Source organism: Amblyomma americanum, chromosome 7, assembly GCF_052857255.1.
Source record: "Amblyomma americanum isolate KBUSLIRL-KWMA chromosome 7, ASM5285725v1, whole genome shotgun sequence".
Classification (NCBI taxonomy): Eukaryota; Metazoa; Arthropoda; class Arachnida; order Ixodida; family Ixodidae; genus Amblyomma; species Amblyomma americanum.
Genome location: NC_135503.1, coordinates 181,453,717 through 181,479,806, shown reverse-complemented (window position 1 = coordinate 181,479,806; position 26,090 = coordinate 181,453,717). Strand labels below are relative to the sequence as shown.

At 46.5% G+C, this 26,090-nt stretch overlaps 2 protein-coding genes across 3 annotated transcripts in view; both read left to right on the top strand.

Annotated features, from left to right (window-relative positions):
* The window catches only part of LOC144096778 (protein 5NUC-like), a 414,953-nt gene that overhangs the window by 113,391 nt on the left and 275,472 nt on the right, over positions 1-26,090 (top strand). The gene's annotated exons all lie outside the window — the stretch shown is intronic.
* The window catches only part of LOC144096904 (uncharacterized), a 66,191-nt gene that overhangs the window by 22,689 nt on the left and 17,412 nt on the right, over positions 1-26,090 (top strand). Inside the window, exon 2 of the mRNA XM_077629724.1 lies at positions 20,162-20,402. Within this exon, the coding sequence (XP_077485850.1) occupies positions 20,162-20,402 (241 nt within the window). The remainder of the gene's footprint in view (positions 1-20,161; positions 20,403-26,090) is intronic.

Sequence of the window (26,090 nt, the reverse complement as noted above, 5' to 3'; positions counted from 1 at the left end):
CCATTGGTAGTTGCTGGTGGCTGCTAGAACAGGGCAGGGCAGCTTCCCATGAGGAGGCCAGGGGGGGGGTGAGATTGTGCACTTCCTTGTAGTTTGGCTGCAATTTCCTGCCATTTGGAAGAACTACAGGTGATATAAATGAACTGGGAGCCACACACAAACGTTTTGATGACCGGCGTGGTTTATTGAGTGGTCAACCTTGCGAAGCACAAATACTTCAATCACTGACCTTTATTTAGCTGTCAACTGACCATCCCAAAACGACGCCTTATTCAATTATTTCTCACACGTTGTTTGAATCGTACGGCATCGAAGCTCAATATTTAAGCTTAACAGCTCACATTGCAGCAGTAACGTGGAAAAACAGGGCAAAAAGATGATGGACGTAGAAAGAGACACCAAAGTGCTGTAACAATTACCGGGAATGTCAGTATTAAGTAAGCAGCAACGTTGTATAATAGGTACACGTTTTATAAGCGGTCGTTACTGGTCGCTTTCCATTCAGTAAATTAGTTCTACTTCGGATCATTTAAAATTCGGTATATTCAGGGTACGGGGCTTTGCTAATAAGGCGTAAGAGTGTATAACCACCTTCATCAGTGTGAGATTATTTGGAGATGGCTGTAGTTTACAGGGATGCCAGTAAGATTCAGTTTTCTTGCCCTGGGACGATAATGAGCTATCCACGTGGTGTTAACGAAGGCATATACAGGGGGTCCAACCTGTTGAAAGACAAAAATGACAGAAGCTAAACACTTCTACTTCGACACAACACTGTTAATTCAAGAAAAAGAACCAATCGAAATTATGGAAAACACTATTACCCTCTTTCTATGACTCTGTATTCTTTATTACCAACCATCAGCCTTGCGCGGATCCCGTAACCATTTCTGAAGCCTTTAATAGCTACTTTCATTCTGTCTTGCATCTTGATGATGGTACCAATCCTCCTTTCATTAATAGCTCGGAACACCAGTTACCCAACCTCGAAGTAAGTTAGGCTGGGGTTCACAATCTGTTATTTACAATTGACACAACTAAAAGTAAGGGACCAGACGCCATACCTAATATGTTATTAGGTACTCGGAATGGATTGGGGCCCGTTATCTTAGTCATTTTCAATAAATCACTGGACACATCCTCCGTTACCTAGCCTTAAGAAATTGCCAATGTCATCACGATGTTTAAATCTTGCGATAAACAACAAATTAGTAATTACCGACCGATCTCCATAATTTACTCGCGCTGCAAGCTTCTCGAGGACATTATTCAGAAGCACATTGTTCAGTACTTAATTTGTCATAATCTACTGTAACACTGTCAGCGCGGTTTTCGATCTGGTTTTTCCACTGTCACTCAGCTCATTGAATTTACTCACGACATAGCTTTCGCATTAAATAACCGCGATCAAATCTATGAAATATTTATAGATTATTTCAAAGCATCTGACGTGGTCTGCCACATTAAGCTTCTTTGTAAAATTCGTACCATATTTAACATCAATATGTTGCTCGACTGGATAATCGACTACTTATACTTAAGATTCCAGTTCGTCACTTTCAACCGTGCACAGTCATTGTCAGTCACTGTAACCTCAGGTGTGCCCCAAGGATCGGTGCTTGGGCCTCTATTATTTAGAAATTTCTATCATGACGTAGCAAATGTTATTGATGACACAGCAGTGAAGTTACGCCTAGATGCCGATGACTGCCTGCTTAATCGCGACATTGCTAGCGCCCATGATCAACAGGAATTAAACAAAGTGTTTTCATTGTTCTGTGAATGGAGTAACGCATGGCAAATGAAAAATAATTTTACTAAAATGGTTGCGATGACCTTCGGTAACAAAAAGAATCCGCTGTATTTCTCTTACAGTAATAACAGTAACTGCTTGACCCTTGTCAGCCAGTTCAGATATCTGGGTGTTACTTTTTCATATAACTTAAAATGAAATGCTCATATTAATAACATTTCTGGGAAAACACTTCGCAAGCATGGCTATCTTACACGCACCTTAAAAAATGCCACGAAGGAATGTAAATTAACTGCTTAGAAATCACTAGTTGGACCGATCCTGTTTGGTCCCCTCATCACGCGCGCGACATTGACCGTTTAGAATCAGCTAAAAAAAAGCGATACAATTCATTTTCGGCTGGTACGATCGCAACGTTTCACCTTCTTCACAGTTGCACACTTTATCTTTGCAAACGTTAGAACATAGGCGCACATGTGAATGCATCATCATGCTGCAAAAGATCGTTCACACGTCATCTGGCATTCAGGCACCCTTCTCATTTGTGTCCTCAAGCGCACGTGCAACCCGACGGAACCACCTATTAAACATTGTTCCTTTCAAACCACATATAGAGTGCTTTAAATTTTCTTTTTTCTCGCTAACTGTTGAAATTTGGAATCGATTGGACGGGTCACTTCGCTCATTTTCAATAGAACAGTTCGTTGTTCAGTTGCCCAAAACAGTTTGACGTGTTGATCCGTTTTTATTACTTCTATGTTGTCTATTTCTTTGCTACCCGTGTTATTTGTTTTTACTAATGTATGTACCCAGTCTTGCTATGTCTTTCTTTCCAGACAGCAGTAATTGTAAAGAAATAAAATAAATAAAACACTTTACACAATTTTTGAAAGCAGGTTTTTTGAGTTAGGATAACACTTTTTTGAGTATAGCATTGTCGGCGGTGTTCTGCATCAGAATACAGCTAAGTCCTGTTAAGTAGCCGGCTGGTTAACTGATACTGAATAGTTAACTTTTAAATGCTAGTGTTAAGTTCATTTATGTATAAAGTCTATTTTGGTTCTAGTACAACCATTGGGGCTCCTCGACGTCAACTTCCTATTATCTCAATTGTGGAAGAAAGTCTGTATGGTCTCAAGCCTGCTTCTTTGCTACCTTGGAATTGAAGCAGCCATCAGTATACACTGAGTGGCTTTTTTTGCTATTCGCTACTGCAAAAAGGTTCGCCATTGTGTTTATTTATTTATTTATTTATTTATTTATTCAATAAACCCCTAAACGCCCTGAGTCGAGGTTATTACACAAGAGTATGCAACAAAAAATATGCAAGCACCAACGTGCAATACATAAATACAGAACAAAGCACAAGTAGAAAAAATAAAATAACCTGTAATATGCATTATAATTCACACGAAAAGAAAAGTGATAGCCCATTAGAGGTTCAACATAACCGCTGGAACAAAACAAAATAACAAAAGAGCTGAATGCAGCATATGGTAGAATCAATGTGTAATGCTAGACAGACATTTGGGTTAGTAGATCCTGAGGTTCGCTTCTGAAGCGATGTGTGATGGTAGATTATTCCAGTCGACTATAGTACGAGGTATGAAAGAGTTCCCAAAAGAAGTATGGCATGATATGCGTTTAATTTTCAACGGGTGGTCGCGACATAGAAAAAAGTTTCATGTTATTGAAAAGCATCGTCATGCAGCAGAACATGATGGTAAATCTTATGGAACAGAGCCCACCGTGTTTGTTTGCGATGATGTGATGACGTATCAAGTTCAGCACGAGCATTTAGTGCGGTGACGCTAGTATGACGGGAATAATCCGAAAAGATGAATCTAACGGCACGGTGCATAATGCTACGTCCGTGGAATCGTTCGCGACTCCCTGTTTTCAGAAATATGCACTTTACTCGTTGTTTCTTCTCGTCGTTTTTTAGATTCATTTTTTATTTGCAGTAGACTGCAGGCTATGTGCCAAAGGAGAGGCTTACAGGTATATAAAATAGAAAAAGCATAAAACACAACTGTCGAAAACTCACCGACACATTTGGCACAGAAGAAGGACACTGTTGTCCCAATACATCAAGGGAATCTGACACTAGAAGGTGGACACGATATTGAAGGCGGATTTGAAAGATTTCACCGCAGATGTTTACAGGTGAGTCGACGGCTACCTCGCGTTCATCAGAGAACCGAGCTGTTTTCAGACGGCGCCCGACATACTAAACGTATTTTAAGGAAGTAGTCAAGGGCTCAACTTCCCATTTGAGTTGCCAGTGGATTAGTGCGTACGACTTTTACACGTTGAGTTGAGGCTGACTAGGAGTTATGTTTGCTGGATGTATTCATCAAAGACCGGAAAGTTTCTTCTCTCGTTCAGTTAGCAGCACTCAAGACTTGTGAAGGACGCCTGCCGATAGGCCTCAAAATGTTATGTCCCCACCGAATTGAGGAGGTTTCCACGGCCAGATGAACAGACTACATGAAGCAGGTTCTCCAGGAAAAAACATTGCTCTGCTGGCGGAAAGGCTCTTGGGAAACCTGAAGAAAAAGGCGACACCTTCTCCTCAGGGGCACCAGGAAGAAACACGAAAGAAGGTCACGTGCATCCCGTATCTGCTCGGTGTCTCGCATCGTGTAAAAAAAAATCACAGCGCGACACATTGGGCATGTGGTGTTCTCCGCCGATCATAAGGTTGCGAAAGTGTGCGCTGCAGTGAATAAGAAGCTGCAACTGTCCTCTTCCAGAAAGGGCGTTCAACGGTTCACTCTGTCGCATGCAGACAAGTTTGTTAACTGCAAAAAAGGGGAGGTGTATTGGGTTCTTTTCTCGTGTGGAAAGGTGTATTATATTCAAGCGGCTAGGGGCATAAACGCCAGGTATAAAAACCACGAAAATTCCCTTGACAAGAAAAAATTCCTTTCTAACCTAGTGCTGCACTGCCGCGGATGCAAATAACATGAAGAACGTCCTTGCCTGCCGGACTTGCATAATACGACGATCTCTTCTAGCAGTAGTAACCATATAGGCGGGAAACTTTTCGAAGCATATTGCATCGCTAAGCGCTCGGACACGTGTGTGGCAAAACTGTGCGTTGTTTTATAGGGAAACGAGATGGCGTTCCTGGATAAGTGCCTTTTCTTTCCAGTGTTCTCATTGATGCCTACCTATGTTTGTTTTGTTGGCCGATTGATGACGTGCTTACGCAACCACTGCCCGTCCTATCAATCTCTAGCGCCTCTAATATCTCCCTTGTAAGAGGCGCTAGAGATGGATAGGACGGACTGTGGTTGCGTAAGCACGCCATCAATCGGCATTTCAAAAAAGGAGATGATGTATCTGAGCGGGTATGAGTGACATGACTTTTTTGTATGCTGCTGTAATTGTTAGTTTCTGTCTTCCCCCCTTTCATGTGCCGATAAAACTTTCGATGTTTCCAATTAACGTCAGTTGGATTTTAGCGATTGTCCTTCGTCTTTCTTAGCGTCCGTGTGTTTTTTTCGCGCTTTTCGTCTTGCAATGCATTACCAACTAGCCCGCACCCACACCTTACTATGCGAGGACAAATGTGAGTTTGTGATTAGGTAGGATAAATAAAAATTTTCATCGAAGAAATTTTCATCTTGACAGGATAGTGGAACCCCATTAGCTACCATCTGTTCGGATACCGGAGCGGTGCGACTGTACCTGGAATAGATGAAATGAGCTGCCTGTCTTTTAATTTTCTGGAGAGCTTTTATCTTGCAGATCAGGTCGTTTATCTCTCTTTTTCTTGATTTTTGTGATGCTTCCCAATGAAATAGCCATAAATGTCTTTAGGGTGTACATGAATAAAATTGTCGCCCCGCAGTGTCATTCGTGTAACTCCATTCCGATGAGTCACACTGCGCCTTCACAGTTACTGCTCCTTGTTTTCTGATATTCGGCTTCATTTGATCTCGGAGGGTTACGTTATTTTTGTTTGAAGTAATGTTTATTTTCTTTCGAAAAGTAATAGCAAGCCAAGGCAGAGGTAATAGAACCGGCGGGCCTTGGTTTCCTGATACAGACAGCAGCACACACATCAAGCATATATAGACAGGAAAAACAAGCATGAAATGAAAATATCACATGATAGCTGTACAAGCCGGAACAGAACATCCAAATAAAGCAGTAATACATCTATCTAAGAATGAAGCCATTCAAGCTCTACTACATATCACCGACGTCGCCATTATCTTGGAATCATGACTGAGGTCTGACGTCGAGAACAGCCAGCTGCTTTATGATAACAGTGATGACTATTCGAAGGCTTGACAGGAAGAGCCGCAAAAGGGGCTGAGTGCTGCTGGAGGATATCGAAAAGGATTCAATTTAAGATAAATGCAACGCAGCGAGCAATAGAAAGGATAATGATAGGTGTAAAGTCCAGACACAGGATAAAGGCGGAGTGGGTCAGAAAACAAACGAAGGGTTAATGGCATCCTAGTCGAAATCAAGAGGAAGAAATGTGCTTGGGCAGGGCTCCTAACGCGAAGGCAAGATAACCGCTGGTCCTTAAGTGCAACGGAGCGGATTCCAAGAAGCGGCAAGGGTAGCAGGGGGCGGCAGGAAGTTAGGTGGGCGTTTGAGTTTAAGTTTGCGGGCATAGGATGGCAGCAGCTGGCGCGGGACAGGGTTGATTGGCGAAGCATTGTAGAGGCCTTTGCCCTACAGTGGGCGCAGTTGGGCTGATTATGCCTTCATGTTCAGTGAAATTACTTGCATATACAAAATAATGTCTGTCCGAATGTCCTTACTTTCAAACAGTTATCATAAGTACGCGCTACCGAGTGCTTGATAGCGATCGATGTTTTCTTGACGAGCCTTAAAGTGTCATTTTAAGTTGGTATTCTCGCCTTCCAGATCTTGGACGCGTGGTTGCGGGGATTTTAACTTCTCAGACATTGACTGGTGTAATCTTTACGCATCTTCTGGTCACTCCAACGAGTTTCGTGACACGACTGTATCATGTAACCTTCCCCACACTGAACAGCGACCCGATGCTCCAATATTCTGGACTTTATCCTGTCTGAAATTCCGAATTCATTAAGTAACTAACATTAGCTGATTCCCTGAATGATAGGTTCTTGGTATTTGATCTTTCCATGTCAATCTCTATCAGAGATTGATCAATAAAATGAACCCGTGGTTGCGAAATGGCTGATTTCGCTAAGATTAACTTCACGCTCAACAAGATTTTATGGGACTTTCATCTGTCGTTGCCTTTCATGAAAGTTTATTATATTTCCTTAACACGCATGTACTCCTCACGCGTTTTCGCGGTGGTGGTGATGCAAGACGGTGGTGTCGTAATGTGCCAAGGAAAATATTAGAAGAGAACCACCCCCTCTACCTTAAGGCTAGATTTTCCACTTTTGCTTAGAATTAGAAACAAAAAATTATTTCCAATGTCTTCACGATAAGCAGGTTTTGTTACGGCGCTCACTGGAAAAAATTATTTTACTTGTATCTGATTGATATCCATTCAGCCTTGGGCCATAGTGGCATCCAGCGGCAACCGTTCACAAAACTTTACCTAAATTTGGATATGAAATTGGTTCCTCTAGTTCCACCGACCACCGTTCTGGCGTGATAAATTCATATTTTTATCAATGTTCACCTATGAACCCGTCCTGGTCATTGCATCGTTTCCAGATTCAAATTTTTTTTTTGGAGTGGCAGGCCAGGGTCAACTTACCGCCGGCCGGCCTCCCCACTTTCACTGTCATTAAATTACATTCGCTGTCACTCTCAAATTTTCCTGAAATGACCCCCTCTTTTATTTTAAAGTTAAAGGTATACGAAAAACAATTTATAATATAAATCATCGTGCACATATGGGCTTGACACACTACCTACTAACTAAAATCCCGCAGCGGGAGACGGAACCATTGTCGTCATTTTGATGCGTAATACAGTCCTTAACATCTTTCAAAACGCGCACATGCGGGAGTGAATAAAATAAGCTTTAAACCTTAGTACCGAACGTTGAACCATAAAGCTGGTTGTCAGGCTTGAGAAATTCAAGTAATATTTCTGAACTAGAAGTGAGGAACGATTTCGGATGTCTTTGAAGGAAGCCAGGAACTTAAGGTTTCCAGGTGTTGCGTTGAGAAAGCATAGCCCGGACGGGGACCCCAGGCCTCAGTGTTTAAGCTTTGCCCCATTAACGGCTGAAGCGCAACGCCGGAGGTTGAGGTCGCTGAGTAACTGCTTCACAGCAGAAGGTTTAACGGAAAGCCGAGTGAAGCGTCTTGCAACTGCCTGGTGTGACTTCTCAAAAAGCATTCCTTTTGGTAGTACCACGAAAAATCATTCTTTGTCCGAGAACACGGCCCTCAATTCATTCGTAGGGAAATGTTAGACCAAAGGGCACGACTGAACAGAGTTTTTCGGCCTACCTTGATGTTTAGGCAAGGCTCGAGAAAACAATGCTTGAGGCACACTTCTGTCCGACACAGTTGCGCATCACAATGGCGAGAATGCGTTCATATCTTGCTGCGGGATTTTAGTTGATAGCAAGCATTCTTTCTGGCTTTTCAACGTCTCCGTCCTCGTGGTGCCACAACAGCATAAGTCCCTAACAACTATACAGAAATTTCTGCCTTTGTGCATACTAAATTACCTAAGAGCGTACGTTGTTGGGCTAGTCGGTCAATCATGCGCAGTACCCTCCCCCCCCCCCCCCCCCCCCTTGTAAATTACCTAAGAGCGCTAAGGATATCTCTATTCATTTGGTGCGAGTAACTTTCGAACAGCTTTTAGAGGGTGATAATGTTCAACTTTTACAGAATATTAATTTAAAAACTGAGACATACGTTAGTGTTGTCTCGCGAGCTTCATTGTGTGTCATGCGGATTTAATAATTCAAATGTTAATTAACAAATATTAGGCGATAATCTTTTTATTTTTGATTATAGGGGCAATATTCCGGCATTACCTTCGAAATGCAAGTTTGGGACCAGGATCTTATTTTGGGGGGCGATAGTGGTAGTATTCCTTCCGTCTAAGGTTCTGGGGAGAAAGTATCCAGATCTTTATAAAGTTGAAGTTCATTATATATACCGCTGGCGGGGCATAAGTTGAGGCCCTTCGAAAGCACAATGCATTCACCGCGTGACAAAGTTACCGACGAGAGATTTACACATTGTTCGGTGTAGATTTGGCGACTGTTAAGGTTGATTGGCATGAGCCTGAAGCTGGCGAACAAACTTTTATATCTGATGCAGAGGTTGGACTACAGGCTGAAAAGAGCGGACAAATTTCTAAATCTGACGAATGGGGCGGCAGAGGAACCCCATCCCGCAAGAATTTCTCCCTCTTGTTTAGGTATGAACGCGGTTTCTTGTTTAGAAACAGCTCAAGAAGTGCAGTTTCGCGATCGGTCAGACGATCTTTGCGTAGCTGAGCTTCCTTGAGCCTCAAAGCGTCCAGACAAGACTTATCATGTTGGATTACAATATGCATAAGTTCTCCGGACGCTTTCTGAAGTATGTCCTGCCAATGCGTTTTTAGAGAAAGGAACAAGTCCGAGGTGGCTGGCTGTAAAATGTTCTCATTCCTTTCGGAACGATATTTGCATGGCTATACAGGTTTAAGGTTTCCACATGAATTTCATATATACTTCTTTTTTCTATAACCTTTCTTAATGTTAAAAAAATTTTCGATACAGAAGTATCAATCAGTTCACTTTGTCCGTCAGGAGATAGTCAATTCTTGGATGCCATTTGGACGACGCCCTTGTAGCTTCGCAGGGAGTAGTGCGGCTTTGGCTCAGGTGTCGTAGTGGACGGATTCGGCATCCGGTGGCGGTTGGAGTGTTTTGGGAATGTCGTGGGCGTGGTCAGACCATGTTGCCTGTGCTCTTGTAGTAGATCTTTGGAGCAGGATGCTGGAGGTGGCCCGCGATTATGGCCCCACCTTCGAAATTGGGATGGAGGCCGTCAGCGGCCATATATATATATATATATATATATATATATATATATATATATATATATATATATATATATATATATATATATATATATATATATATATATATATATATATATATATATATATTGCTACGGTTGTGCTTGTGCTTGGAACGCTCGTGCTTGGTGCGCTCGCGCTTGGAACGCGAAGAGGACGAAGTGCGTTTCTGCGGCTGGGCTTCGCGTGCCCGGTTGTTCGGCTGCGTGGCTGTAGGCTGTTTCCCTGTAAATATATTTTTCCCTTTTGGTGTGCACATCTTCACGTTACATTATTGGTGTGAGGTGCGGGGTACAGCCACAGCAAGCACGGAACTCCGCAGCGGTCGTCAGCTCGCCGGCTCTTCAACCATGACCAGCGAAGGGGCCGCTCCGTCGGCGTCCGCCAACCCGGCGTTCATCATTGCCCATCCGAGAGATCCTGGGACCTTCAACGGAACGGACGGCGTCGACGTGGAGGACTGGCTCGCAATGTACGAGCGCGTGAGCACACACAACAGGTGGGACCCGACCCTAAAGTTGGCCAACGTCATCTTCTACCTGACGGGCACTGCCAGGGTATGGTTCGAGACCCACGAGGATGAACTCACCAGCTGGGATCTCTGCAAGCGCAAGCTTTGTGACCTGTTTGGTAAGCCATTCGGGCGTCAGCTCGCTGCGAAGAAGGAGCTCGCATGCCGTGCACAAACGTCCACAGAGTCCTATGTATCATACATTCAGGACATATTAGCTCTCTGCATGAAAGTCGACGCCACTATGTCAGAGTGCGACAAAGTAGGTCACGTGCTCAAAGGCATCGCAGATGACGCCTTTAACCTTCTTGTATACAAGGACTGCGGAACAGTTGACGCAATCATCAAGGAATGCCGCCGGTTCGAACAAGCGAAGAGCCGCCGAATTTCTCCGCAGTTCACGCGGTTGCCGAATACGACTGCGACGTCGTCCTGTGTAGACTCGACTCCACCGAGCCGTCTGCCGACATCTGAGAGCCTGACACGACTTGTGCGCCAAGAAGTAGAGGCAATGTCCCCCGTTGCGTTTCATCCACCCGCAACAGACAGTACTCCAGCAGTATCCCTTATACAGGCTGTCGTTCGCAAAGAATTTGCCAATCTTGGGATTCAACCTGTTTGCTCAGTTAGTGCCCCATATGCTCGCCGCATGTCCCCGGAGCTCGGTTCTGAACGTGCATACTACCCTCGACGCAGCCGCAATCCAGATGAATGGAGGACACCTGATGACAGGCCCATCTGCTTTAACTGCTCCCGAGTTGGCCACATATCTCGACACTGCCGCAGCCGTCCGTCCTCGACCTACAGCCGCTACCCGCCGGGTTCTGCATATTCCCGCCGCTCTCCCTCGCCCTCGGAAACGACCTCTTCTGGCCACCACGCTCAGACCCCGCTTACCAACCGTTCGTCGTCACCTCAGCGCCGTCGATCTCCATCGCCCCGACCTCGCCGCCCTTCGTCGCCGGCCCCATATGCCCGCTCCCGGTCGGAAAACTGATGGCTGCAGCGTCTGGCGGTGATGCTGCTCTGACGACCCGACCAGAAAACCCTCCTTTAACTCTTCATGCTCATCGGAACATCCTTAACGTCGACGTGGACGGGGTCCCTGTTACCGCTCTGATCGACACTGGAGCGCACGTCTCAGTCATGAATGCTCGTCTTCGCCGTCGCCTAAGGAAAGTGCTCACTCCTGCCCCCTCAACTGTGGTCCGTGTTGCAGATGGCGGTATGTCTATTGTCGTCGGAATGTGTACTGCTCGTGTTTCAATAGCCGGCCGCCATACTTCTGTGCTCTTCACTGTCCTCGAACACTGCCCTCATGACATCATTCTCGGCCTTGACTTTCTCACCGACCATTCCGCCCGTATAGATTGCGCCACAAGCATCGTTCAACTCGCTCTACCTGTTCCTTCAGAGCCACCGGATCCAATTGTTCACCGACTGTGCACCGCCGACTTTGTCCGCCTGGACCCCGATGCCGCCACTTATGTCCGTTTCTCCTCTGTCCCGCCAGTTCCCAATGGTGACTACATCATTACTCCGGTTCCTGATGTGCCCTTTACACGCAGTGTTGCCCTTGCGCATACAGTTGTCACCATGTCGGCAAATCAAGCGTCCCTTCCGGTTCTCAACTTTGCCTCTTACGTTCAGCCGCTCCCACAAGGTATGTCGCTCGCCACGCTGTGCCCTGCTGCCGAATGCGTCGTATCGGCGGTGAGAAGCGTCCCACCCTCGTCGAACTGCCGCGACTCTGACGTCCCACCACCTGATGAATATGCAAAAATGATTGCTGCTGACCTCTTACCAGGGCAAGCTCACGACCTTCGGTATCTTCTGTCGTCTTTTCGCGACATCTTTGACTTCGATGACCGCCCTTTGGCTCGAACATCTGTGGTCACGCATCGCATCAACACCGGTGACGCAGCTCCTATTCACAGACGACCCTACAGAGTGTCCAGTACAGAACGCACCATCATACAGCAAGAGGTGGACAAGATGCTCAGTAAAGACATCATAGAGCCCTCGTCGAGCCCTTGGGCCTCACCAGTTGTGCTGGTTAAAAAGAAGGACGGCAGCTGGCGCTTTTGTGTTGATTACCGGCACCTAAACAGCATAACAAAAAAAGACGTCTATCCACTCCCAAGAATAGACGATGCTTTGGACTGCCTTCACGGAGCCAAATATTTCTCTTCAATTGACCTTCGGTCCGGGTATTGGCAAATCTCTGTTGATGACAATGACCGCGAAAAGACGGCATTCGTCACACCGGACGGCTTATATCAGTTTAAAGTTATGCCATTCGGTCTCTGTAATGCGCCAGCTACCTTCGAAAGAATGATGGACTCCTTGCTTCGCGGCTTTAAATGGTCCACATGTCTATGTTACCTCGACGATGTTGTGGTTTTTTCGCCCACGTTTACCACGCACCTCGAAAGACTGGCGAGCATTCTTTCTGTCTTCCGTAGAGCCGGGCTACAGCTCAATTCGTCGAAATGTCAATTCGGTCGCCGCCAACTCACCATTCTCGGACATCTAGTCGACGCTTCTGGTGTCCGCCCGGATCCTGTTAAAGTTAAAGCCGTCAAGGACTTCCCTATTCCCCAGTCGTCTACGGATGTGCGCAGCTTCGTCGGCCTCTGCTCGTACTTCCGCCGTTTCATCAAAGATTTTGCCGGCACCGCTCGCCCCCTGACCGACCTTCTAAAGAAAGACACCCCTTTTACCTGGGGCCCTGCCCAAGAGGCGGCCTTTTCTTCGCTAGTCGACTTACTCACCTCCCCACCTATTCTGGCCCATTTTGATCCGTCGGCTCCGACTGAAGTTCGCACAGACGCCTGCGGTTATGAGATTGGCGCCGTGCTAGCCCAACGTCACCAAGGGCAAGAACGCGTTATTGCATATGCCAGCCGCCTCCTTTCTACAGCTGAGCGAAATTACTCAATTACAGAGCGCGAGTGTCTAGCTCTTGTTTGGGCTGTAGCTAAGTTCCGACCGTACCTGTTTGGCCGTCCATTCTCCGTAGTGACCGATCACCACGCCCTTTGTTGGCTGTCTTCACTGAAAGACCCCACAGGCCGGCTCGGACGTTGGACGTTGCGCCTCCAAGAGTATTCTTACACTGTTCATTACAAGTCAGGGCGTCTCCATCAAGACGCCGACTGCCTGTCTCGGCACCCTGTAGAGCCGCCTGATCCTGGAGACAACGACCTCGGCCCGTGCCTCTTCGCTATCTCCGATCTGGTTAACATCGCGGACGAGCAGCGACAAGACTCTTCCTTGCGTATTCTCATTGATCGCCTAAACTGTGCCAGCCGAGATCCTTCATTGCAACTGTTCGTCATTCAGGATGGCGTCCTATACCGCAGCAACCTTCGTCCTGACGGACCTCCGCTCCTGCTAGTCGTTCCCCACCGTCTCCGTTCATCTGTCCTAGCGGAACTACACGACCTACCGACCGCAGGCCACCTCGGCGTCTCCCGCACATACGATCGGGTCCGACGCCGCTTCTTTTGGCCTGGTCTGTACCGCTCTGTTCGGCGTTACGTTGCCTCCTGCGACCTCTGTCAACGCAGGAAGAGACCATCAACGTTGCCTGCTGGCCTTCTACAGCCTATTGACGTACCTCTCGAACCATTCTACCGTGTTGGACTCGACCTTCTCGGACCTTTTCCGACGTCCTGCTCCGGCAACCGTTGGATTGCTGTCGCGACCGACTATGCGACCCGGTACGCTATCACGCGTGCGTTACCAACAAGTTGCGCAACCGATGTCGCCGACTTCCTATTGCAGAACGTAATCCTTCACCACGGCGCTCCACACCAATTGCTGACGGACCGCGGCCGCTCCTTTTTGTCCCGAGTAGTTGACGATATCCTCCGGTCCTGTGGCACGCAGCATAAGCTCACTACAGCTTACCATCCCCAGACGAACGGGCTTACCGAGCGCCTCAACAGGACTCTGACCGATATGCTATCCATGTATGTCTCGCCCGACCACCGCGATTGGGACGTTGCCTTGCCTTATGTAACATTTGCTTATAATTCGTCGCGGCATGATACCACCGGCTATTCTCCTTTCTACCTTCTGTTTGGTCGGCATCCTGCGCTGCCATTGGATACATTACTACCGAGTTCTACTGCCTCGACCTCAGAGTATGCACGTGACGCCATCTCCCGAGCAACTATGGCCCGTGAAATCGCCCGAGACCGGCTCACCGCATCTCAGACCTACCAGAAGTCAGTTTACGACCGCCGGCATCGCCCAGTCCACTATCCGCCGGGCTCACTCGTCCTCCTTTGGTCTCCTCCTCGCCGTGTAGGTCTCTCTGAGAAACTTCTACGTCAGTACAGTGGCCCTTATCGAGTTCTCCGTCAGGTGACCGACGTGACCTACGAAATTACACCTCTTCATGCTCCGACGTCGTCCACTAGCCCTTTGACTGACGTCGTTCATGTAGTCCGTCTCAAACCGTACCACACGCCTGCTACATCATCCACTTAGCACCGGGACGGTGCTTTTGGAGTTATGCTACGGTTGTGCTTGTGCTTGGAACGCTCGTGCTTGGTGCGCTCGCGCTTGGAACGCGAAGAGGACGAAGTGCGTTTCTGCGGCTGGGCTTCGCGTGCCCGGTTGTTCGGCTGCGTGGCTGTAGGCTGTTTCCCTGTAAATATATTTTTCCCTTTTGGTGTGCACATCTTCACGTTACATTATATATATATATATATATATATATATATATATATATATATATATATATAACTTTAGAAATTGGCATAATCAAAATTAGAAAATTTACACGGGACAAAGTTCCCCATGACGAATGGATGAAAGAAGTACTAAGTGCGGTTGGATCGAATTCTCCCAACCCCGATATCACTCAGTCAAAGGTCAGCCAAGGGCAAACACTCTCAAAACAGGGCCATCACAGTGTAGACAACATCACCAATCTATCTCTAACACCGCTCACAGAGTATGAGCGAGCCGTCCTATCTAGAGGGCTGACTTTTTGCCCCCGCACAGGCAAATTCAATGAATTCCAACTCCTGAAAGATCTTGACGACTTCGCCAGAAAACTTCGCCTGAGAGAATACTTTTTTGATAAGCCCGGAAACCCCCACCAAAACACGGACTTCCACCCAGCAAACCAAAATTGGACTCCCAACATCGGGCGGGAAAAACACTTGGATATCTATATTAAGGCAGTTCAAAATGACATTGTTGAAAATTTTAAGAACCGCAGGTTAGGACCAGACAATCTTTCTAAAAGAGAACGTACTGCTCTCGAGGCGCTCAGCAACCGTACCGACATCGTCATAAAGCCAGCTGATAAGGGCGGAGGCATTGTTATCTTGAACAGGGATGACTATATAGCAGAAGGCATCCGACAGCTTTCTGACAACCATTTTTATAAACAACTGCATGGCGACCCCACCGACGAGCACTCAAAAGCTATATCTGACATTCTCCTCGACCTCATAAAACACAATGAAATCTCCCCGAAACTATGCAAGGCACTCACGGCTACCCATCCTTCTCCTGGGCGTTTCTACATGCTCCCTAAATTACATAAAGCCGGTATTCCTGGACGGCCAATAATTTCAGGAATCGGCACTCTCACAGAACCAATATCAAAGTACATTGACACTCTAATTAGCCACATTCCAGCCACACATCCATCCTACATCAAAGATACAAACCACTTTCTCCGCCAGATAGACAATATAACATTACCAGAAGCAGCCTTTCTTGTGACCATGGATGTAACATCTTTATACACAAACATTCCCCATGCCGACGGCATTGCAGCCCTTTTAGAATCTTATGAACAGCAGAAACCTCATGAATCTCCAAGCCCAAACGTGTTAGGAACACTAGCCAAAATTGTGTTAGAATATAATAGCTTCGAATTTGATCATCAATATTATCTGCAAGTAAGTGGCACCGCTATGGGAACAAGAATGGCCCCAAATTATGCCAATATCTTCATGCATCATATAGAGTCAAAATTTCTTTCTTCTTGTACAATCCAGCCGTACTTTTACAAGCGCTATTTGGATGATATTTTTATAATATGGACAAACACAGAACAACAACTTATCCATTTCATTGAGAGTTTAAACTCCGTGCACCCAAACATAAAGTTTACTCACACCTACTCAGCCAGTCAAATCAATTTTCTTGATGTTGACATTCTGGTGGACAAGGGGTCAGTTCGTACAACCGTTTATAGAAAACCAACCGACTCACAAAAATATCTACATTTTCAAAGCGCCCATCCCCGTCACTGCAAAACCAGCATCCCTTATTCGCAGGCCCATCGTTTTCGAAGAATCTGCTCTAACGACCTAGACTTTAATGAAAACTCCGAACACATGCGCAACGTGCTCTTAACACAGCGCTATCCACGTTCCCTTATTGATGACGCCATAAGCAGAGCTTCAAATCTTAACCGTAGTCAAATACTCCAGGGGCACCAAATAGATAACCGAAATGATTACACTACAAACCTTATCCTCACATTTAACAGTAACGCACCGAACATAAACAGAATTCTTAATAAGCACTTTAACATTCTCCAGCAAAGTCAACGACTATCGAAAATATTTACATGCGCACCCCGCGTGATTTACAGGCGTGCCAAAAACATTCAGAACCACCTAGTCCACTCCAAGGAACACAAAACCCCAAAATATGGATGCCAGCCCTGTGGTAAGGGTCGCTGCAAAGTTTGCAAGCACATGCAGACTACGTGTTCCGCAACTAGTACGAGGTCAGTTTTCCAGCATTCAATCAACGGTAACTTTGACTGCGACTCATCAAACATTATTTACCTTCTTGAATGCACTTTGTGTAACCAGCAATACATAGGACAGACAAACACTGCATTCCGCATTCGATTTAACAATCACCGCGCACACGCCAAGTCTCTCCCAAACCTTCCCCTATCCAAGCATGTAAACGCAGAAGGACACCCATTTGACCAACTAAAAGTAACAATTATTCAAGGGGGCTTCAAAAACAGGCGAGAACGTGAACAGCGTGAATCCTATTTTATCCACAAGTTTAATACTATTCAAGAAGGTCTTAACGAAAAGCCTGGTACCCTTTCTTTTATTCACGACCTCCAAACAAAATAATACTACACTTCTCGTTAATTGGCTAACTCAGATATACCTTTTATAACTCCTAGTGTATATCCCAGGCAATCATACCCCTCCTTACTTACACTATCCTGCCTCGTGCAGTATTGATAAGTTTTTGACGTTCTTTCCTTACATTTTCCGACAATCTGAAATCTTTGCACACAGCTAGCCCAGCCCTCCTCCCCTACAAACAAGTATTCCCGGCGAGGTCGGTTCAACGACCCACCCACGGAGAGGGTTGCACCGTTCAGTGAAACCCAGACCCCGTGAGTAAGTTCTTAGACATGTGCTCGTTAACGTAGCCCACTCCTTCCTTAACGTTCTAGCCCTCGGCTCACCGGAAATTAGTGAGACCCCCAAAAGGCGCCTGGTTTGGCCTGTTCGTCACTGCCAGTGTCATTTGCGCAGCGGCTCCTCTTTGGCCACGCATCTGCAGCGGCGCCCTTTGTGTTTGTGCATTTTGTTTGTGTTTTGTTTCCGTGCTGCCCATGTCCCCCGCACCGTCTTCCTCTCCCTTTCTCTCGTTTCGCCATCCCCTTTTGTACCCCACCCTTCCTTACTATACTAGTTTTCCCCCCTTTTTTATTTTATTTCTATTTTTTTTGCTTCCTCCCCCAATATTGTCCCGGTCTGCTCCCCGCACCCCCATCTTTATTTTTTTTTTCAGTTTTTTGAACCATTGTTGCTATTTGCGTGTAACACTCCTTTCTCCCTCCTCTTGAGCTCACAAACTTAAAACGTCCATCTGACGCGAGACCACTACAGTCCTGAAGAAGACCGCACCGCGGTCGAAACGTTGATAAATAAAAGTGTCTTTGTAGAAGTGCCCACTTCTCTTAAATCTATATATATATATATATATATATATATCAGTATTTTCACGTAAGACACTTCTGCACTCTAGTTCCGCTATGCCTGCATGACGAGGTCTCCACTGAGTCAAATGCTTTCTCGTAATTAATGAAGGCTATATATAGGAGCTTGGTTATATTCTGGGCATTTCCCTCTCACCTACCAATAAAACAAGAGCATAAATTTTTCCGCTCAGCTATTAGATTAAAAACGCACATTCCTTATCCACATAAACACACTGAAAACGAAAGCGTCCCTGCCTCTAAATATACTCAAAGTGCTCTAAGGAAGCACTTGTGATTTGATAGAAGATGTCTTCTGCCCATCTATCGCACTTCGATACCTTCCTCCTTACGTTATTGGTGCATTATGCACGGTTCAGCAAGGCCGTCATACAGCAAAGGCCTACGCCTCTTGTGTGTCGCAAACAGGACATCTCTCGCAGTCAGCCTCTGTGCAGAAACAAATGAACCTCCAATTGAAATCAGGAAAACCGCTCTAATTTGCGCATATGTCATTTAAATGAGATCTTCACCAAAACACGACTGCTATCCAGTTTTAACAAAATTCTCTTCTAGATTAATATTGAACAACAGACCTTATGCAACAAGGCCACTGGTATTGCGACTCTAAGAGATATTTCAGAATATCAATGTGCAGTGCACAATGCCTGATATAGCCCAAAGACAAGATCCACTCCTCCATGGTAGAATTTTCCTGGATCTGCGATTTCACTGTGGCACGGTTTTATGTCAATTCGTGTCAATTCGGTCAAATGAACTCCACAAGATCATGTCATACAAGAATTCCTTGCAATCAAAGAAAAATGCGCAGTAGCTTTATGGACTTTTGTACTGGTGTTTCAAAAACGGATGTTTGCCTAGGAAGCACGGTGGTGCGAGGCAGTTGGGAAGGAAAATTACACAGGGCGCATCTGTATTCACTTCGGAATAATAGGCCGTTTAGTGGCTGTAGGAAAAATAGTAAGCGAAAACATCACAAACAGCATTATTTGCAAGGGATCCTTAAGTGTACATAGAGCTCTTCACTCTAGAAATGCAAGCACTGTGCTACTTGGTGACAACGTACACAAGATAGTAACAGCCTCAGCTCAAGGACAAAAAATAAAGCTCTGCTGGGCCCCGAGGCATGTCGGAATAAAAGGCAATGAGGGAGCAGATCTGTGCGCTGCTCAAGCCCGTGGCAAGGGAAAAAATAGTATGCATACCCTTTAAAGTTTGAATGAACTTAGTACAATGTAAATTAAGAAAAAAACGGCAGTCGTCCTGGAACAGCGAAATAAATAATAAACATAGTTGACAAAGCCGCTTTTACGAGACCGAAACTCTTGTGTGCAGCAGGAACGTTTCAAAGAAGTGATTCCCTGCTGTCCCCGAATAGGCCTTTCATCCAGCACTGCTCTTAGGTAATAATGCGATTGTTGACCTGTCTTGATTTTCCGCTTTTTAAGACAAGCAGGTTTTCTGGAGAAACTAAGTTCTTGTCCACTACTGCGCTTCGCCTCAGCCACTTCGTCATTCCTGAGAAGGCCGAGGTAATCGCATGGTACGTTGGGAGCCGCCGGATCCTTTCTTTGTCAAGGATGGTCAGTAAGGTTACCCGACCCTCTTTGAAGTTCTTACCAGTAGTCATTCCTAAAATTTCTTTCCTTCCTCGTCACTAGGTAGTGCAATCTAACATTTTAGGCCCTCTACACTACCGATGATTATTCATACTGCTATTAAATGCGGCCATAAAACACAACCCATCCCTTGGAAATCGAATAATTTCGTGAAAAAGCAACGAAATTCATGCATCCCAAGTCGCGTGCGAAGGGGGGTCGGCAGTTGTAAGCCCACTTGGCACTGCGTTCCCACCGTCTCGTATCGTGTCTCGTAGCAGAAGCGAGGCTGAAGAAGAGGAAGAGGAAGGCGGTCTGTTTGGCAGCAAACGGGCGCCTTCGCGATGTTCAAAACCCTGACGGAGCGTGTGTCGCGCGCCTCACCCTGACGCCGCCCGCGCGACCTCCCGGGGACGCCGTGAGCTGGTGCAGCCAGGAGGAGATCGAGCGCCGCATCGCCGAGCCCGCGCCTCTGCTCCGGGCCATACCGACGCAGGAGCAGGTGATCCTCATGCGGAGGTAGGGGAGACGCATGCGCGAAATCATATTTCGGAACGCCATTTAACTTTTAGGCTTCGCTCAGCATTTCCATTAGTTAAATATTAATTTCCTGCCTGAGTAGCTTATGCAGGCCGCAAGAAAGCCAACTGGCTAGTTTTCCAATGCAAAGCAACGACGGGTAGCTTTGGTAGGCATGTACGATATTTCGTACACAGTGTTAGTATGGTAGGAATTGTGGCGCCCAATATATCAGGAAATACACGGGGAAGTGCTGAGTCGCTTGCTACTTCCGAGATGCATGTGAAGCTAGCAAAAATTACAATAACAATAATACACGCCGAAAAATCTGTCTGTGCGGAAATACGCTGGCCGTGTTAACGAGCTGAAAAGCTTTGAGAAATGTCATTTACTGCGCTCGCCACTTTTCTTTAAAAAAAAAACCTTTTCTGCGATATAAAGAGTGCGTGTGAAGCTAACAAATCAGTGCGAGATGTAGCGCACACTGAGAAAAAGCCACGAGTTCGCTTTGTGCTCAATCGTGTACATGGCGCTTGAAAGATTTATTCGCACCTTGGTGCCTGCGAGCCAGATCTGACATGAATCACACACTTAGCGACACGGCCGTGTTTTTGAACAGTACACACGTCGTCGTCGATGCGCAGTGTTTAACCTGCTTTTCGGGGTGAGTTGGTGCAGTCGTTTCGGTTGCCATGTGCTCCGCAGCGGAGCGCTTCTTCTCGTCTTCCTTTTCACAGGCAGGCTTTGCAAGAACTACGAAGTTGGTGAGGCCAGCTTTAAGGTTATCCAGTCAGCTCAGTCAGTGTTTACCCTATTCTATGTGGTCTCCCCACTGAACCCTGGCACATGGGTATGTGCCATGTCACGAAGGCAACAACAACAACCCAGTCAGTCGCAAACGATGCCAGATAACCCAGGGCTGATACTTAAACTGCCGTATCAATGATGCATGTACAGTGCGCACACGTGTTTCTTTGTATTCACTTTCTGGTTTTCTCCTTGGTTGACGCTGATCGCCCAGAGTTCCTAATATGTCCTAATAGTTCCTAATATGTCCGCGCTTTTTCTTCATAAAACTCCGCTGAAACGAATAGTGTCGGTCGCGAATTACAGATTCGGATGCATGTGGCCACTACTCCTGGCTTCCTACAGGGGCAGTGTAGTGTTCGCAGGCCAGTGAGCGTTGGGGCTCACTGTGCGAGGTTTAGTTGCTCTCTAAAAAGCAAAAAGTGATTGCCAACCGTAACAATACGTTCTGCCATTTTCCTGTCAGAGCCCGCAAATATACCTGACAACGTCATTTCACCCACCTAGTTATTGGACTTGAACCGCTCGAAATCTGAATTTGAGATCTGGCTTCCCCTCACCACGTTCTAATGCTCCTAGGGTTTTCAGCGTGTTGCACGAAGATTGTATGATGACAGATATTTTCGCTACTTTCTTGGGTACTCTCTCTGTTTAACGTAGCGATACTACCGTATTAAGAGCGCTGCATTAAATCCATTGCTTACAGTCGCACAGTGAATACGAGGGCAAGGGACGAAGATCAAATAAATTTCCTCAGATCGCTTACCGTGAAGTCGAAGTTGGTTCATTTTGATGGAAAGCACACAGCAACAGTGATGGGACACGTGAGGAAGGCACACATTACAAGCGCTATCCCTAAAGGTAAACAAATTCCAACATGCCCAACCTTACGCCCTGCCTCAAAGTTAGTTACTCACATGGGGAGAGCCAAATACTTGCACGAGAGGCTTCATCACGCCAGCGTTGCTCGCATTCTGGAAGAAACAAATCACAGCAAGGTAGAATTTTAAACCGAATCGGGAAGCAGTTGTGGATGCGCTCAGCATGGCTGCAAGATGCGAGCCGGTAGGGAAGCGCACGAACGGCGGTGACACTGCAGTCACGGCTGCGAAGGCACCACAGTTTGGTGCCTTCAAACTCACAACCCGTAGCAAAGATTGAATTATCGCCATAGTGGAGAGTGCTAACTCCAGGTCTGCTCACAGCGCCTCACAAGACTACCTTAGCGGCTGCGGCGGCTTCGTTCCGACAGAGCCAAAATTCAGGAACTCCCGTGTGCTTCGCGATGTCAGCGCAAGTCGAAGGGCGCCATTTGCTCTCAATTAATCCGGGGCCCTGCATTACAGCATTTCTCATAATCCATTTGTGGCTTCGAGGCGTAAAACCTCACAATTTACCATCTTTTATCTACCTTGAAGTGATGTTTTTACATAGCTGTAATGTAATTGTACGTTGCAGCGAGCGCACCAAGACGCCCCTTTTTGAAAATATATATGTGAATTCAATTTATATGTCACTGCAATTCCCTCTTTGTTACTGGTAGAAAATTACACTCAATGTTTACCACATTCGATTCAGTGACAAAGCAAGGATTTTTGCTGCGTAGAAGACTTCGATGAGCGGGCAGTGCCGCACTTCTAGCGTTCGCACTTCTCCGGCATACAATCCGCAAAAGAGATTTTGCTAGGGTCAGAACCACCGGATTAGTGCCACGTGAAAGACGACGACGAGCGGGCAGTGCCGCGGGACAGAGCGCTCGCGCTTCTCGGACATACAATAGCTGACAGAAAGCTGAAAAAGGATAAAGAAGAACAAGCATTTCATACCACCCCTCCTTTTCCCATCAAAACATTCCTGTATCCAGCAATTAACCGCCTGTGTCTTGGCCACTCCCCCGTAGTGGGTATGTGCCAGCAATGTCTGAGGCCTTCATTCCTTCCTTCCTTCCTTAGCTAGTGGAAGCCGAAGAGCAAGGACCGGCATCGAGGCGCGACCCCTTCTGATGAACTGAGGCCTGCCAATTCCTGCCGCTGTTCCTTTGAACTTGTTGCCTCCTCTGGTTCCCTCTTCTCTTTTCTACGGTGAGGCCGTTCCACGTGTTGCGGTTTGGCCAAGTGTTTTTTTTTTATTGCTGAACCGATAGTTAATTTTAATGTACCCTTAGGCCTCGAGCAATGTCTTTAGCTTCCTAGGGTGGGGGTCCGGCAACATGGTTCTCCAGCCTGCCAGCCCAAAGTTTGCCCGTGGATTGTCTTGGACGGAAGGGCGTCAGTAACATTCCAGTGGCGCTTGTACCCATTGGAGACGGGGCTCTAAAATTGAAAAATTGTGAAATGATCCAGGAGCATGTGAAGGCGGTTACTGGCCGCCACCTGGAGATCTCTGATATGTGCCATTTCGGCCGTAGGGGCATCCTATGCCGATCCTCGGATGTGCAGTGTGTGTCGGAGTTGCTGCATTCCACATCTTTCACATCATTTCCAGTTGAGCGCTTCATTCATTAGCAACTCGCATGTTCTAAAGGTATCATCCGCGGCTTGAACCCATCGGCCTCTACTCAGGAGCTACTCGACGAATTTCAGGACGCCGGTGTTGGCGTTTAATCTGTTCAGCGCTCTACGAGAGCTGCTAATGGCTCACGTGTGCCGACAGGGTCTGTGATTGCAATATCTACAGGATCTTCTTGCCCGTCTGAGCTTAATGTTTGGCCCATAGTGTACCTAGTTGACGCGCAAGAACCTCGCTCTTTGCAATGTAAGAATTGCTGGCGCTCTGGACATAGCAGCAAAGCTTGCAAATCTGCGATGCGTTGCCGACTATGCGGGGAGAACCATTCCGCAGACATCTGCACATCAGAGGGGCCTACTTTATCTCTTGCAGCATCATCCGGCTGATGATGCTGGCGGTCCTAAACGTTCTGATGAACAGAATGCTCTGGACATCATCAAGCAGAGAAGGTGTTCAAGAGCTGATGCTTATGCACAATTAGACCGGAAGAGGCACTCTTATGCGGGTCTTGCTAGGTCATCTGGGTCTGAGATAGAGGCGTTGCTGAGAAAGTTGCGGTCTCAGCTGTCGAGAAGACACTTGCAGGCGTTGTGGACTGTATGCGGACTACCTTCAGTGAAGCTCTTTACCAGGTCATTTCCAGCAAGGTTCGTCTTTCAATTGCTGGTCTTCACGTTCCATCAACTAGTCCATCCCATAGCCTCTCTTGTGTCTTACCGCTGACTCCTATTTCTGCTGCGTTTTCATCTGTGCCTGCACTTGGTGCCAGGGATACACGCCTGGTGGTTGGTGGTTCCACTCATCGTAGCCACTCCACGCGCAGACTTCATGGTTGCACCCTCTGAATAATTTTCCATCGTTACTGTCCTCATACCTGCAGCTCCTGGATGCAATGGAGTCTCTATCGGTATGTTGAAGTCTCTTCTGCAGGACTTTACCTCTGATGTATTGCATATTGTAATGTGTCGCTGGGGACAGCTTGGCTCCCTCCTGAATGGGAAATTGCGAAAATAATCTTACTTCTCAAAGATCCTAAGAAGGGTTTTGCAATTGATAACAATCGGCCGATTTCCCTCTTAACTAATTTAGTAAAACTTATGGAACGCATTGCTCACAGCCCTCTTACAGATAATGTTATTGCATTACAAGCCTTCGGTGCTTCTCAGATAGGGTTTCGTTGTGGGTGCTCAATCTGGACTGCTCATTTAGATTTGGAAAGCAGAATTAGGGTTGCAATGAAGAAGAAGAAGGTGGCGCTTTAGTCACATTGGATATCGCTAAAGCACACGACAGCATAGACCATTTTATGCTATTGAACAAGGTTGACAAAATTTGGCCGCATTTTTACATTCTTGCATGGGTGCAGGAATTCCTAAAAGAATAGACGTTGCGTCTGTTCCGACGGTTCCTTAACTTCCGAAGCCTTTTCTCAGACTGGAGGTGCGCCTCAGGGATTGGTTCTATCTCGTTTACTTTTAACATACTTATGCGGGACATACCTATTCAGGATGACACCAAAGTGTGTGTGTATGGGAATGATAGCCTTTTTTGCTTCTGCTAGAGACATTCATTCACTTTGCCAGCTTTTGCAGGCCTACTTCAATGCCCTGGAAGTATGGCTGGGTAAGTTACATTTCATTCTAAACGTGACAAATCTTCCGTTGTCATTTTTCCTTCAGCGCCCCTCCTTATATCTGTCTACTGTATTGTGGCGCCCAAATCCCGCCAGTTGAGTCCTTAAAGTACCTAGGTGTAATATACGACCCTCATCTGGAATGGCGACCTCATATCAGAAGTATAGTTCTCAAAGGTGAGCGAGGTCTCGGTCGCCTGACGCGAATCAGCAATAAGAAATTCGGTATGCGCAGAGACACTCTCTTATTTCTCTACAAGACTTACGTAAGACCAATTATGGAGTTCGCTTGTGTTCTGTTCTCCGGCTGTCCTAGATACAAAATTCAACCTCTGGTTCTTTTGGAGAGGCGCGCTCTACGGCTTTGCCTTGGTTTACCAAAATCAGTGGCAAATTGTGTCCTCTTTTTGGAAGCTCGTGTACAGGACTTGAACTTTCGCTTCCAGCTTCTCACAGTGCGCACCTTCTACGGGTACTTGAGCCTATGCCTGGAGTGGCTCCTCTGTTTTTTTTTCGACAAACCCAGCCTTGTTGCTAGATAAACATTGGCCGCTGTACAAACTGCCTCAATTCGTGTTTGCAGAGCGCCTGTTGTCTAGAAGTGCAGTCTCGCTTAGGTCTGTGCAATGCGTTAGCACTGTGCAGACTGCACCAGCTGTTTGCTTCCACCAAATGCTGCCGATATATGCAAAGCACTTATCTGCTAATGTGGTAAACAGTCTCCTGAAGTAATATCTGTT